Genomic DNA, 16,547 nt, shown 5'->3' with positions numbered 1-16,547 from the left:
TATATGCTCGTTTCCATATAAGTGTTGTGCAACAGGGCTTGAAACCGAGGTAACAGGTAACTCGTAAATGACTTTTTTTCAATAATTCACATTTCAAAACGTGCGTCGATTTGACGTCACAGTGGATTCATAAGTAGCATTTCTAACAACAAAGTGTCCCAGATAACAAAAACCAACGTTCAATCAATTTTTTATTCAGTGAGGCATAATTCGTTTAAAAAATATCTATTTGTATAAAATAATTTTCTGTTCTCTTATTTGGCTGCTTTTAGTTTCTTCGCCAGAGCGTTATTCTCTTCTTTCATCTGTTTGTAGTCCCCTGAGATTCGTTCCAAGTTAGTAGCAGTGTTTTTCTGGCTTTCCATTTCAATCTGCAATAAAAGTAACGTGGAAAATTCGTTAATTAGCGCCAGCGATATCCCAGCGGTAACCTACATCCGGGCAATCAATGCAGTAAGAGAGCAAGGACTGGGGAGAATCTAAATCTGAATCTAAAGGAATCTAACCGTAAGGTTCTTCGGAATGAAATAATACCTAATGGATAGTAAACTTTGGCAAAATGTGATGTCGAACTTTGAACCACAGCAAAACGAGATAAAAATACTAGTGATATGTACATGGATTCTTCCTCATAATGTACAACCTGGTGTGGTAAATGATCACGTGATGTGACAGTTAGCTTTGCGAAAAGAAAGAGACCATTCCCCGCACCGGCGCTTTCTTAAAGAAATGTTTTTTTTCCTTTACTACAGTGTACCAGTTAAATGTTTTCTTACATAACAAAGCATTGCCATATATACCTGATCCTCCAAGTCTCGTATTTCTCTCACTATCAATCCCGTCTCCTCCACTGAAGCAATCAGCTCTTTACAGTTCTGAAATACGACAAATTTATTAGGAATGCGGGCCATAATAACACAACACCTACCGCCATTTTCTACTCATTCGGACCATGGGTTTTGCAAATGAAATAAAAAAAACTTCACTGTATTTCAAATCTGCACGGTTACCGAGTAATTTCTCCAAACCAAATATTCCCTGGCATATTTCCCAACTTTTTCCGTCTTGAAACAAGACTTGGTAAAAAAAATCAAACAATTGGGTCAACTGTAAAAACGTAACTCTCTCAACCTCTCTGAAGTTTGTCCATAATGAAATCCATTTCCATCCTCGTCATCGTTAGTCATCCTCACGCCCTAATGGGTTCCTGTCATTTGTCGAATGTTGCTGCACAAAATTAAACTACTATTGTTGAATTCCGTGTATTTGAATCAGTTTCTCAAACTCATGCTACAAGAGATGTAAGGCATTTTCGTACCTCGTGAAGGCTGGCCAGGTATTTATAAGCTTTGCGACAAGACTCGTCTTTCTTCGCATCCTGCAAGAGGAAATAAACGTTGGAAAAACTAAATCAGCCTTGAACTAACTTTTACTTTTAATTATTTTTTCTCATCCTCGCAGCGCTCTTTTAGGTTGTGACGTTGAAAGTTCTTACACCACAATATTGCGTGACAGCTAATTTCGTACTGGGTACGATAAGCGATTAATTAACGATTAACTATTATAAACTATTTATGGTGTATACGTTTTGACACTAGTATTTTGGAATGTGTCCTTGTAAATTGACTGATATTAAATGGTAGAATTAGATAGATTTTTTTATATTTTTGCAATTTTTTGTTTTTTCATACACTTGTAATGCGCGATTGAAAACTTTGTTTTAAACTAGTTGATAATAGCGCAATATAAGTCATTAATTATTATTATTATTATTTAATTATTATTAGCGTGACAGCTCGAGCACGTCTAAGGATTCTCCATTTCCCCCAAAGTCGCAGCCTTGTTTTTATTTTTTTTTTTTTGGAATCAGATTGATGGAATAAACTCCACTTGAACAAGTATAAACAATCAAATCAATTTAAGAAAACAACAAACAAAGCGACTACAACAGAATTAAATTTTCAACTGAAGCAAAACTTTGGAATAGAGCAGTTTTCAATTGAGTGTCGTAAAACCAAAACCAAAGTAATCACTCTAGCCAATCACAAATAACACAGACAATCCAGAAAACCAATCAAACCTCGAAGCAAGTACATGTAGCCGGCACGAAGCGCGGGAAAACGTGCGCGAGCGAGTCACGATTGGTTTTGGTTTTACTTCTGATTGGCTGAGAAAGTGGCGCGATGGTTTTAAACCAATCAATGCAAACGCGAATTACTTTCGACACTCAATTGAAAACCGCTCTATGTACAAACCCTAAATATAAGTTCATCAGTGACGGCAAATGTTCGGTCCAGCTTCCCTGATAACTGATTGATTTCCTTTTGAACATCTTTGGTGTCGATAAGAATCTACAGGATGAAATGAAGACAACTTGAAGAGAAACAAAAGGACTCAGTGGGAAGAAACACAGTTAAAACGTTTCAAGATGAGAACGGCTGTACCGGACTGCAGTGTACCTTGTTGATTTCCTCTTTCTGTTTTTTGATGTTTCCTACAATTTCCAGGATACGACGGGTGTACGCTGACCTGTTCACATCTTTGCTCATGGTCTCATACTCAACAACCTGAAAAAAGACATATGAAGACATGCGAAAGGTACTGAAATAATGAAAGACAGTTAATTTTAAGCTCGGTATTAAATGAAATGAGCAAGCCCCAAGACTCAGATATCGTGAACACGCATTAATTACCAGTTGTTTATAAATGTCCTCTTTCCCTCTGGCTTCATCTGCCACTTCCTTCATTTTTTCTCTGAGAGATTTTATCTCCTCCAGCTGCTTCTGAGCCTCGGACTGAAAAGCAAACAACAACAACAACAAAACATCAATTTGAAGCAAATACAAATAATCGATCAACTGGCAAAAACAGCAGGCGTACTATAACTTTTCAATTTTGTTGTTCGTAATCGATCTTTTGCGAACGCGCTCGGTCTTCGAACGAGAGCGAGAGGTCTGGAGCCAATGTCAAAACTGTGAGTGAGACTGGGGAAAGCGAGGCTCGCGTGACGATCGCCGCTTCATGCCTCAACGTTCGGCGCTTCGCGGCTTCGATAAGCGCTTTTTCCAACGACTTTAAGGAAAAAACGACTGTTTTGCAGTCTACAATCCTAACCATCCTTGTTCCTTTTTGGTTAATTTGCACCTCTCTGGTGTTTTTCTGTTAGGATACTTTTATTTTAAGTTTTTTTTATCAATTCGAAGGTAATTTTGCGTATCGCAAAACATTACTTATTTTATCATAGCACACACGAATCGGATTTTACGAAAATTGGCACTGTATAACGCAATGTTTTCTGGGTACGCCGTAAATACCCAAGAGGTTTCCAAGTAAGTCTCGCACTTCTAAGAAAATATCCTAGGAAAAAAGAAAAGATATATATACTAACCACTCTGTTGGCGTTGAGCTGTTTCAGGTCTCTGTATTGATCAATCAAAGGAGCTCTGTGTTTCTCCCATTGCTGAGCTAAGTTCACGAGTCGCTGGGCACTCGCATCCACAACACTCTGGAAAAAGAAAGAACTCATATCAATGATTTATACCAAAAATTTTGTGACTTGTAAATTACTTCTCAACTACTCCTTCAAGTATTTCGTTCAATCACCTGCAGTTTAGCGATGTTATTTTCCGCATCAGGAAGCAAGTCAATCGTTCTTTTCTTCACTTTGTAAACCTCCTCCTGCTCTGAGTTCTTGGTCTTCTGGCTGGAGATTTGTTCGTTGGTCTGAAATTAAAAATGTTTTTACGATAAAGAGTTGCACATGAGACCAAAAAATAGTTGCAAGTTTACAAATTTGGGTTTATGTAAAGCTCTTCCGCTGAGGAGATAAACATTGTAAACTATTTTACTTTAATCAATCGGTCACTGACCTGTTGAATACCAGCCTGCGATTTTTTTATTTCCACTTCATTGTGTTCAATGGAAGCATTCAGCTCGCCGAGTTTAGACTGAAGCGCTTCTAGTTCTTCCTCTCTCTTTTTCCTCATCTCCTACTCAAACAAAATACACAATTATTTATTTATGGTAGAATGGATTTCAAATGCTATGTATGTTCAAAACAATTATTAGATCTAGGGCTTGATATGGTTAAATTATTTTCTGAGATTTGTAGCTGTTGTACCCAAAACCATCTAAGCAATCACAGCAAAGATGCTATCCCCTCCACCAATCACCTTCAAGATCAAACCAATGGTTCTTGGCTATGCAATTTCCCCGCGTTTTTCACAACTTTGTAGCTGGTTGTGCTTAAAACGTTTCAACCAATCAAAGCAATGATTTTATCTTGTCCACCAATCAGGCTCAAGATCAAACTAATCGTTGTTTGGCTGTGCAATTTTTCCAGCGCATTTAAAAATCACATTTTACAATTCCTTTTTAAGGGAATTAGAATTGATTTAGTTAACACTGATAACAGATTAGCTTAAGGTTATTCCACTGAAATAGAACCTGCACTGAGATTTTTATCAAACTTTGCCTATTGATTGTTTATCTTATAGGAGCTTAAATTTTGAAATAAAATGCGAGGTGTTCATGATGTAAAGCCCCTCTCAGCAGGGTCACTTTCATTAGGACCCTTTCCCATAAGGATGCTCTCATCAGCAGGGGCACTTATGCTTAAGGATTCCCAAGAAACAAAACACAGAGTGATCTGACATCAGTCGCACCTCTTCAGTGTCCACTTTAGGAGGTCCTTCCTCGCTTAGTCCCACCATGGCAGCAGCTTTTTGTTCATCCTGACGAGAAAGAAATCATATAAATTTAACATTGTTTGCTACTCACCAAAAGTGATCATCAGGCAACTACCTTATTACATGAAATTTTCGCTACACGTTAATTTCGCGATTTTGAGGTGCGCATATTTTGCGACACTTAAATTTCGCGATTTTGCGAAAGTTTTGTATTTTTAATCACTTATATTTCGCGTTTTTGAGTAAAACAAATTTACATTTCCTTGGCAATACTATTTAACATGTCCTTGAATTAAATAAAACGACTTTATCAAAGGAACAATATAACGCCAAAATTAACAAAAAACACAACGGCGAGGCTAAATGTCAACCGTAACAACAGAGCAGTTCTCACAATGACCACAATAAGTTCGTGCTTGTAGGTGAATTAATAATAAATATTATTGTTCTCGAGTCAATTGAACACAACATTCCTTTCTTCAGTGGTACTAAACTTATTCTTTCTTGATTATTGACATAATGTGAAATGCGAGTCCCTTTTAAAATTTTTGCGTCATGTTATGTTCGCGACACTTATTGTTCGCGTCACTTTCACTTCGCGATTTTTTTTTTCAATCGCGAAATTCGCGAAATTAACGTGTCGCGAAAATTTCATGTAATAAGGTGCATGTATGACAAAAATAATTAGTGTCCTTGTTGAAAATAGACTTGTGGCCTCACAATAGCTAACGGAGGAAATTTTGCCTCAAAATACTAAATAAGCAACAATCTTTTTTTTTTTGCTAAGTCAAACACATTGTTTTGTACACTATTATTTCCTCTTTGTCCCTAGAACAGAGGTGTTTCCTGCATCCTACCAAAAATTCTTACAACAAGAGCATTTAAAGGTACATGTAGGTGTCCAGGTGGAGTGTTAATGTACCCCCTTGACACCCAACCAATTGAGACCACTTAAATATGAACCCAAACTGCTTGTCTTCAAAGCAATAAAAGAAAAACACTTCTTGAACCATTTATACATGTATGGCTAATTCACTTAAATTGTGATTCTATGATAAAGCCAAAAAAAAAACAGTTTACAAGCAGGATAGATAGTAATCTTACTTGCGCAAACTGAAGTTGTTCAGTGCGAGTAAACCTGGATCCCTTGGATGGTGCACCGGTTCCTGATGCCCTGTCTGTCATTAAAAAGTTTAACAAAACACACATGAAATTTTACAACTAAATGAATTTAAGTTTAAATTTGAGGCAGGCATATTAAACAGCTTTACAAAATAATGTTTCACCACTGCAGAAGCCACAGACAACAAATACAAACAAGGCACAATCAGTTTGCCACTCTTTTTTATGCCTATCAGCAACACCTTTACATACATTGTGTGGTTCCAGAAAATATCCATACTCCACCCACAGAAGGGATTGGAAATTCCGGGGCAGAGGGGGTCACAAAGACCCAAAACTTTAAAGCAATGTATGAAGCTAAATTGGAATTTCCAGAGGGGTGGGGGGGGGGGGGGGTCATAGAGCAAATCCCTTCCAGCTTATAATCTATTGTTCCAATCCATTTACTGTGTGTGTGTGAATCTAGCATCTCTGCAATTTCACTTCAGACTTTCAGATGAACATTATTTTAAACTCTTTTTAAGTTTAATACCAGTCATTTTGATTTGGACCTTGGAAGAGTAAAGATTTTAATCAAAACATTTGCCTTGAGATGATCAGGTCTACATTCTTAGCACCTGTAGACCTACTAAATTTGTTATAAAGACATGAAACATGTGCAAAGCTATGCACAGCTATACCCTCTGTATGCATTACATGCCTATGATGTTATTCAGTTATTAATCACTGATAGAGATTTTGGGGCTTATGGTTAACAGTAAGCCTACCTGACAGAGATGACACAATGTCACTTAGGTCGGCATTTGCAGCAGCATTCAGATTAGCTCTCTGCAGCTCACTCTGCAAGTGCTGTTTGATTTTCTTCTCCAAACGTTCCCTCTTCTGAGCAAGGTATTCCTAAAACATTTTATCAATACAGGGCATTTAGTCAAGTAGTAACAGAAAATTTTTAAATAAATCTCTTAGGTTTTGGAGACCGGAATATTTCCAGCAAGGCATTTAAAAGTCTTGGTAAATACACAAAACCTTTTTGGATTTTTTAGGCCAGATTTATTTAATTGTTTGGCTCATCATCCACTGACATCTTCTTGTCACGAAATCCAGTCCAGTCCAGATCCCATAAAATCCCAAAACAATAAGCTCTTTCAGGTGGGCTTATTTTAGAGGATGGTTTATGTATAGGGGTGGGAGTGGAGGGGGGGGGGGGGGCTTTTGGATAGAAATTATGTTTAAAAAAATATTTGGGTTCCTATTTGCATGGGATGTATACTGTGTCTGAAAATTTTTTTTGATGCATGCAAGAATACTGCATGGTAGAACTCTCTAAACATATCAAAACAAACGTAATTTACAAGTCATTGAGCATTCTCTGACAATGTAATAATATACAAGAAAGCTCCAATAGGGGCTTATAATAGGTAAAGTAACATAATGGGCTTATATTCAGGAGAGCATATTTTCAGAAGGAATGTTGCATCTAAGACTTTTTTTTTGGGGGGGGGTTGGGGTGGGAGTGAGACTTATTTTCTGGGGGTGGTGGTGGTATCTTTTGAATTTACAGTTATCTTCTAGCCTAACAGGGAGGTGCAGTGGTCTAACATTACAGGTTTGAGCCCTGGCCAGGGTCACTGCGTTGTGTTCTTGGGTATCATAGTGCCTCTCTCCACCCAGGTGTATAAATGGGTACCAGCAAAATAATGCTGGGGGAGTACCCTGTGATGGACTAGCATCCCATCCAGGGGGGAGTAGAAATATTCCTAGCTGCTCATGCTATCGAAACTGGGATAAGCTCCGGCAGTATGCGCCACTTGGCTCAAGGCTGCCTTTTTCCTTTACTTTGGAGTCCATCACTTACCTCTTTAGACAGTCGCGATGCTAGTCCACTCTGGTTCCACTCATTTTCCCACTCATTAGCCAGAGTGACAGCTATGGCATTAGCTTCCAGCACGGATGCTGGCACATCTTGACGGGAAGATGGCTGACTTGTAATGAATGGCAATGAATTGCTGTAGTACGTCTTTAATTCTAACAGAAAGATAATAAAACATCAACAACACTGGCCTTGGTTGTTCAAAGGATAAAAAACACTATCCACCAGGTAAATCGCTATCCAGTGGACATTGTAGTATGTTTTGTCCACTTGGAAAATAGATCGCAATTTAAATCTGATCTGGTGGATAGTGTTATCCACCCTTAAAGAACTGTGCCCTAGCTATAAAAATTCGAGAAAAAAATCTTTTAAGTGTACTCAGTGTCAAAAAATTAATATTTACAGACGTTTCGGGCAGAGCCCTTCTTCAGTGTAATGTAAAAATGCCGATGTTAAAAAGCGAGTTGTGCCATACGAAAAACAAATGGCTAGCACGTGCAATACGAGCACGTGCGAAATTTACACAGTCGATTAATTATGGATTGATGTACAAATGAAATGTACGGCGCATGTTGTTGATATGCACAGGATCAGTCAAATAAAACTGAAATTAATATTCAGTCCGCTCGGTCTGAGAGAACCAAGCTCGAAAATCAGTGGCATTTCCTGCTGTTTCCGGCGCGTGTTGCCACCACTGCACTGTTTCAGGCCACAAACCGCTATGTGCCCTAGCTAGTACAGTAGAAACCCGATTTCTTGAACCCTTGGTTTCTCGAAACTCCAGATTTCTTGAAACAATTTTTGTTTCCCTTGGATAGTACTTCTCTGTAATTTTACCCCCCATTCCCGAACCTCTCAATTACTTGAAGCGATTTTGTTTCCCCCCGGAGGTTCGAGAAATCAGGATTCTACTGTAATAGCACATTTGCACGATGTCGTCATTTGACTACAACCACCAGAATTCATTTCGCCTTTCTTTTGTTATTTAAATTTTGAATCTGCAGTGGGGTTTGACAAACAATTGCTCTAATTAGAATGATAAAAAGAAAAAGCGAAGGATTCTGGTAGTTGTAGTCAAATGATGTCATCATGCAAATCGCCTATTATTGTCACTTTCAGCACCTGGAACAAGGCACAAACTTAACAACCAATAGAGAACAGTTAAAAGGCACCAAATATTGCTGATCTAACTACCAAATCTTGTACAAGAAACAGTAGAAACTTCTCATGTGAAAAAGTAGTGACCAAAAACACAGAAATCAGACACTCCATTATCCTTCATTACATACCAGTACTGGTAATGTTTAATAAACAAGCAGGCTGAAGTGCTAAGTTTAAAACACAAGGCACAGCTAAGTGTTTTAGACTTGATAAAGCATGAACTGCGAGATTATTGAACACCTTTAAAAACCTCTGATGTAGATCTTTTCATTCTTGCACTGATATCAAGATTTTGGGTTATTTTGGCCAAGAAAACTGGACATAACATTTAGCCATGTCTTTATCAGATGTAAAGACACTAATTAAAGTAACATTAATTTCCTTTGTATTTTCTTAATGAATTACCCCGGTATTAAAAGATGAGTTTTTGAACAGTGAGGTCATAATAAATAATATTATTAACAAATATTAATGTAATGCCAATATTATTTTGAATTCAGAATTTTATCAGGAACTGAAAGATTACCTTTAGGTATCTTCTTGGTAAAATCTCCAAGACCTTCTGGTACCCTCAAAGGACATGCATGAAATCGTCTGAGAGATCTGGCTCCCTGTAAAAGATTTTATACATGTTTTTAATTAATTTATTATCTTTTGTGAAGCAAAATTTTGGATGAAAATGTCTGATCTAGATCAAACATGTGAAACCATTTAAGGTCGCGGGGGACACCTTATGCTCATCATTATGCATTTATTTAAAGCGTATGCACGACGTACAACGACTGACATCGACAACTTTACGAGATATTTATGACTGGAAAAAAATATGAGCGCGTGCACGTGATTTGATGTGTTCGCGTGTAGCACGGATTGTGAACAAAATGTTTACTCAAAATTGACGTATGGATCTTAAAAAATTCTCCTTTTTCCTTGAATAATCTAAAACAAAGAAAAGTGTTAGAACTCTTAAGCTAAGGAATTTTAACCAATTTACAGCAACACTTAGCTTTAGGAATTTATATAGATTGTAGGAAGAGTAATCACAATATTCATAAACAATCGTGTCTTTTTTGAAACGCATTGTTCTTACAATTAAAGCATGGAATATAATTATTAATATTACCATAATTACATCTCTCCTTTGGAAATCGTGTTTTGGTCGGGACACCTTCGGAAATCTCAAAGTTTGGACTTTTCCGACAATTTTGTGGCAGAGAATTCAGCGCGGATACAGAACTTCATGACCTGCCACTGCAGAGAGTTAAACTAGGAATACTGTAGTGTGTCATAACAGAAGCGGAATTTTAAAAGAGCGCTTTTAAAAAGAGGTAGAAGGCATTAAATTCAAATTTTCGCATTTAAACCATCATAACTTCCTAGCAAACTTAAAATTAAAAAATCCGCTTCTGTTATGACACACTAGAGATATTGACTGATCAGTTTTTGCCAAGATCACAGTGTGCTGTCTCATAGTCGATCCGTAAACTCTGCCACCAAATCATGTATCTCGTAATTTGTCACTTACGAGGCTATATCACCGCCGTTAAGTATAATCCACCATATAAAAGATAATAGTCATAATCTTTCATCATTTCTTTAGGTCGCTGTAAAATTTGAGCTTAATCGCACCCATAACAACCGAAATATTAGCCTTTTAAAAGATGCAGGACAAACAAAATTTCGCCTCATGAATTTATTCATGCACAGGTATCCCCCGCGACCTTAAAATACAATGTTGAGAGAGGTGGCTAAACAGTCAAACATGCTCTTCCAACATGATGCTGGACAAAAATGTTTGATGGTTAAGCCCAGGCTTTAGGATAAGACTAGTATGCAATCCCACCTTACTCCAACACAGGGAGAAGAAACTGATGACGATGACAAGTAGGTATAAATGTTAATGAACTCAAGATGAATTTTTCAACAATGACACGAGCATAGGACAAAGAAAAACTCTGAGTCCCCGACGGGAATCAAACCCATGGCCTCCTAGATACCGGTTGGGCGCTCCAACCAACTGAGCTACGAGAGACTCGTGGTGAGCTGGGCCTTTTACTAGGTTGATATGTGACACGCGTCCTGTATACTGCTAGGATCAACTTTCTTTGTCCCATGCTTGCGTCATTGTTGAAAAATTCATCTTCATTATTTATCACCAAGCTTAAAATTTACCATCTTTATTATTTACTTGGTATATGTTGTGAGTTTCTGCAGCTAATCTGCAGTAAGGAATAAACACACACCTCTTTGTGCCAGGCTCGTGGCTTGGTTCCACTCCAGCCAGTGCTGTCCTTCTTGCAAAATGAAGGTGTCCAGGGCCTTTTCATTCTCTTGGACAACTCAGCTGATATTCGTCTGTGCAGCATCACAGATGAGCCTGTGAATGGAGAGAAAAAAAAAACAGCTGTGGCGGAGATTTTTTGGGATAAATTGGCCATTTTGGTATTTGTGTTGAGTTGTCGGGAAGCCTCCAAAATATTTTACAACAAAATTGAATAAATCACATCACATTAAAAGGGTTTGATGCCTCGCGTTTTGAATTCCATCATGGCAACATACGAGAAAGAAAATATCACTAGTCTCACATCACATGGCGATTGCACCATAACAAGTCTTGTTACATAACAATCTGTCAATCAAAACAACTTGGGCCCAGTCTCCAACAGGGGCCATAAAGTTTTGCCATTTTGGGGCGGTGGGGGAGGAAGTGAATTGAGCCTGAGAGGTTTTTTTGCGGGGAGGGAAAAGCCTATATTTAAGATGCAAGGAGTTAACTTTTATTTATTCAGAGCTCAGTTTTACCTGGGTGAGATACTTGAAGTAGAAAGTCAGCCTCCGTGTTCACTAGATTTGCAGTTAAACTTACCTAAAGGTTCACTAGCTGATTCTGAACTCTCTTTAGGAAGATTCTCCACTAAAAACATGAACAACTTTCTGATCTCAGCTTCATTGGAATAAAGAAAGGTTTGATATCCTATCTCACCACGATAACCAACTTCCTACAGAGAAAAACAGATAACTGACAGTCAATCAATAACATCAATAATTGACGTTATTAAGAGGAATATCGGATGCATGACATCTTATATTACAGGCAATCATTGCAGTATTCGGAATGTTTTGAGCCAAACAGAGTGGCAGGTGGATACAAGTTTCAACAGGACTTGCACTGACTTTCAGCTTTATATGGCCACGACTAAGGTACACTAGTTTGGGCACCCAATCTTGTTTTTTACTTCCAGTGTTTAATTGTACCGGAAGAGCCTACTATTTTGCCTGAATGTGACATATACTCATTATTTCAATTTTGGTTATTGTTCATGACAAATGAAAAAGCCCATTTTTATGTGATTGAATTTTGAAAGAGTTTTGGGGACCCTCAGTGTGGGGGGAAGGGAACAAAAGTTCTGTTTTTATATCTTTCGTCAAAGAGGGGAGGGTCAGGGTTCTAGCCTCCTCTCCTAGATCTACCAATAACTCATCACAGTGCACCACTAAAATATGTCAGACTCTAATGAGAAAAAAATGTCTAAAGTGGTCATTTGCAGTTAGAAGATATTTCCGCACACACCTGACAAGCAGTAGCTAAGGTGGTCCCAAGTCGAAACTTTGAAGACATGCTAGCAGGCAGCACTGATGGTATCTGGAGATCATCCTTGATCATACGAAGGCATTTGGATGTCGCTGCCACTATCATGGCCGTGGTGAACTCTCTTAAGCTTGAAACATCTTCAGAGATGTCACTGTTGGGAGAAAATAGAGCCTGATCATCAAGTAGCTAGGCACATGGATTTATGAAAAGAGCTGATTTCCAGTGATTTATCGCCATCATCATCCTTGCAGTACCTCCTGGTGGTGAATAAAGCCCTGGCCAAACGGTAACACAAGTGGATGCAGGAAAACGCAAGTTGAACTTGCGTACAACCTTGCGTTGGCTGGCCAAGTATCGCAAGTTTACTCACAAGTGCACAGAAGTTGTCAAAAGAGCCATTTTAATGCTACTGTGCATGCAGAAATTAAGTACTTGTAGTAAACAGCAAAACCTGCGTTAATTTGCGTTGGGTGGCCAAATGGAGAAAAACTGGCGTTGACTTGCATGCAAATTGGATCCGGACCAAAGAGGACGCAAGTCATTGCAAACTTGTCAACGCAGGTGCATGCAATTCCTGGCCAAATGGGAACGCAAGTGGATGCAAGTTGAAAACTTGATTCTACTTGTGTCTCTGTTTGGCCAGGCCTAAAAAACTGCATGTCAATTCCTTCCACCTCCTTCCACAAGCCAAAGCAAAGCCTCCTCATCATTATGATAAACTTTATTTAAGTGTCAAAATCTTATAGTACCCAATGAAGCCTACTAATCAGGGACACTGTTGACACTGATTATTCGCAATTATTTGGCCTTAAGCCAAAGAAATCACTGCTAATCATTATGAATGAACCAAGATGCAATGAATTGGTTGTGGAAAGGGATTTCTTGAGATTTTTGGTTGGGATCATATTATTAGATGAAACCAATTTATTTCTACAAAACAAATCCTGTTTTGTATTAAAACACGTCTGACACAATTTCAAATCATTAATCACACAATTTAACAGCATTTGCAAGTAAAGGGGGCGTCGAATATACAGTGTCAAGTCAATTTAAGGTCTCCAGAGATCGAATTACAAACCTTATTCCCAGTAAAATATGGATACAGTACTCCCATTTTAAAGAGTTTCAACCAAAAAAGATATTCTATTGTTGGATTATAACTAGCACGATGATATAAGACGATGTTTATTGAATACTCACCAGCCGATCTGTCGGAAAGTGTGAATGATAATATTGTCTACTTCTTCCATCTTGGATCGATCGCAAGACACTGACCGGGAGGCTTGGGCTCTAGTCTTGGATCGTTCTTCCCCAGTCTCCTATAAGTCAAGCGTAAATTCATGCATAGAAAACGTAGGACTCTAGCTCTGAGGACATAGGATTTTTAAATTAATTCGATTTTTTTGATTGGCTGTTTGGAACAAAAAATTTCTAAACGAAAGTAGAAAACGTAACAACTCTCTCATACATTCTTTTGAAACGCCATGACTGCATACACGAAGACCCCAAGTCCTAGAATCTAGGACTGGAAATCCTGTTTCCCCATAGCCTGCGAGCAGGCTCTCTATTTGGGGGCAACGTGAATATTGAACTGCTCGAGCGCCGAAGGCGCGATCCAGCGAGTGCCGAAGGCGGGCCCGCTTCGCCCACGCACTCGCGCCTTCGACACTCGCGGGATCGCGCCTTCGGCGCTCGAAGAGTTCAATATACACGTTGCCCCCAAATGGAGAGCCTGCTCGCAGGCTAGTTTCCCCAGAGCCCTTCTTTTTTTGGTTATATATTCGTGTCCTATATACACCAAATGGAGAAACCTCATAAAAATCTCACCTCCGTTTTCTCGTGCCAAGGCCCAGCCGGCTAAGAGAAACGAAAGGGCTATGGGGACGAGAATGGGGTAAATTTGCAAGGACCACCGTGCCTTCCGAAATATTGGAATTTAAATATACTACCATACCGTTTAATCAGCCTTGCATTTTATCTTCGTTAACTATTTGAGTCAAGTGTCTACTTCTCTTTAATCTAGACATTTTTCTATCAGTATTTGCAGAATTAAACCTATAAACCCTTTACGAGTTTCTGGGTCTTTCTGGTCTTTCCGGGCTATCTGAGGGTTTTTTAAATCCTGTTAAGGAGTTTTCCTCAGTGTGTTTAAGTATCACAGTAAGCAACGGTGCGAACAGACCTTTTTCGCTGTGAAATCCGCCATTTTACAAATGGAGCGAAATACAGAGTTTGTAGGGTTATTACAGGGATTTCGATGTCAACTAACTTTCATAAAATTGAATTTCTGCGTTATTTATGAATCTTAAAGATATTAGGTAAATGATTTTACTTATAAAATGTGGGGGCTGTGCCTGGGTGGCAAACCTGTAATCGCGTTTATTTTTTCTCATACACCTGCCTGTAAAATGGCGACGTTGTCTGCGGACAAATGTATGGAAAGCTGAAAACGAGATTACAGATTTCCTACCCAGGCCACTGATCCTTAAATTGCATCAGTAAAATCAATTACCAAATATCGTAAGTCTACGACTCGTAAATAACGCAGAAATTCAATTTTATGAAAGTTGTTTGACATCGAAATCCCTGAAATTCCTATACATTGTATAAACTTTGTAATTTGCGACTCGTTTTTTCCCATTTTCAACATGGCGCATTTCACGGCGAAAAGGTCTATGCGGTGCACCGTTACTTTACTTACTTAGTATGGCGATATGAATCATTTTTTACACCCACAGACGCCGGTGTGCCTGCGAAGTTGAACTCAACTCAACTTAGCAGGCATGCTGGCGGACTGGCGGTCAATCAGCCTGGGACCCCAAAAGAGTTTTATACGGGGAGGCTTCGCCCCGAGCTCTAACCCATTACCCTTTCATATACCATTTTGACAGAAATTGTACCCCTTTCGTATACCTTTTACTAACAAAAGGTGCCCCTTTCATATACGTAAAAGACATCAGTGGCATAGACTTAGTACAGGACGTTTTCTTGTCATTTTCATGCAGCACACAAAATAATTCCATAAATTGCGCCTGAATTCTGAGTCCCCGACGGGAATCGAACCCATGGCCTCCCAGATACCGGTTGGGCGCTCTAACCAACAGAGCTACGAGAGACTCGTGGTGAGCTGGGCCTTTTACTAGGTTGATACGTGACACGCGTCCTGCATACTGCTAGGAACAGCAATGTCGAAATCAATAAGTGTATAGTAAATAATGAAGATGTAAATTTTAAGCTCGGTGATAAATAATGAAGATGAATTTTTTCAACAATGACACGAGCATGGGACAAAGAAATTATGAGTCCCTAACGGGAATCGAACCCATGGCCTCCCAGACGATGTGACACGCGTCCTGCATACTGCTAGGATCAGCAATGTCGAAATCAACAAGTGTGTAGTAAATAATAAAGAAGTAAATTTTAAGCTTGGTGATAAATAATGAAGATGAATTTTTTCAACAATGACACGAGCATGGGGCAAAGAAAAATTCTGAGTCCCCGACGGGAATCGAATCCATGGCCTCACAGATACTGGTTGGGCGCTCCAACCAACTGAGCTACGAGAGACTCGTGGTGAGCTGGGCCTTTTACTAGGTTGATATGTTGATATGTGTCTTCATTTCAATCGGTTAATGACATTTTTATTCTGCATACGCTCTGATTGGTTTAGAAGATAAAAGAGATCCAGGCCATGCAATTTGTACCGTCATAAAACACTCCGGTTTTTGGAGAGCACTTGAAAAACGTACAACCCATGCACGAGCTGTAGTTATGGATATAATTTCTTTCGAGTTCTTATGTCTTGTCGTGTTTTTATGACAATTTAACACGTGGCCCTGGCTTCTTTATTTGTTAAATAAGTTCCGGTCAAAGCGACTTTGATATTCTTTACATGAGCACCATCGAAGACTGGTAAGTAAAAATGATCTTAGAGTTTTAAGGTTTAGCACTTTTACTTTTTCATCGTTATTGAAACGAGAAAAAAAATTAAAAATATCATTTATAAATGGCCGCTAAGTGCGTCTCGATAAGGCCTGCCAAATTACGTGAAGTCGATTCATTTTTTCCTCGTTTGTTCATGTACTAAAACTTTTTTGTGTCCTTCTCAATGTGT

At 38.8% G+C, this 16,547-nt stretch overlaps 1 protein-coding gene across 1 annotated transcript; it reads right to left on the bottom strand.

Annotated features, from left to right (window-relative positions):
- Positions 1 to 178: 178 nt before the first annotated feature.
- Positions 179 to 13,722, bottom strand: LOC144653848 (coiled-coil domain-containing protein 22 homolog). Its single transcript, XM_078513954.1, has 18 exons — positions 13,634 to 13,722; positions 12,413 to 12,584; positions 11,708 to 11,840; positions 11,085 to 11,218; positions 9,368 to 9,452; positions 7,666 to 7,835; positions 6,578 to 6,707; positions 5,793 to 5,866; positions 4,665 to 4,733; positions 3,870 to 3,989; positions 3,604 to 3,723; positions 3,389 to 3,505; positions 2,694 to 2,795; positions 2,460 to 2,567; positions 2,256 to 2,351; positions 1,319 to 1,378; positions 801 to 875; positions 179 to 371 (listed from the first exon to the last, which is right to left on the bottom strand). Exons 1-18 carry the CDS (start codon positions 13,681 to 13,683, stop codon positions 255 to 257), a joined length of 1,932 nt encoding a protein of 643 aa, XP_078370080.1. The 5' UTR covers positions 13,684 to 13,722; the 3' UTR covers positions 179 to 254.
- Positions 13,723 to 16,547: the final 2,825 nt, after the last annotated feature.

Source organism: Oculina patagonica, chromosome 5 (genome assembly GCF_052425735.1).
Source record: "Oculina patagonica isolate OP01 chromosome 5, crgOcupat, whole genome shotgun sequence".
In the NCBI taxonomy this organism is placed as follows: domain Eukaryota; kingdom Metazoa; phylum Cnidaria; class Anthozoa; order Scleractinia; family Oculinidae; genus Oculina; species Oculina patagonica.
Note: the sequence above shows the minus strand (reverse complement) of the source record. Positions and strands in the feature narration are given on the sequence as shown.

Excerpts from the sequence above, each read along its gene's own strand:
- LOC144653848 (XM_078513954.1), bottom strand. The coding sequence starts at position 13,683 with ATGGAAGAAGTAGACAATATTATCATTCACACTTTCCGACAGATCGGC. Across the intron at positions 7,836-9,367 it reads TACCAAGAAGATACCTAAAG|AATTAAAGACGTACTACAGC; the intron begins GTAATCTTTCAG and ends TCTTTCTGTTAG. Across the intron at positions 876-1,318 it reads ACCTGGCCAGCCTTCACGAG|AACTGTAAAGAGCTGATTGC; the intron begins GTACGAAAATGC and ends GTCGTATTTCAG.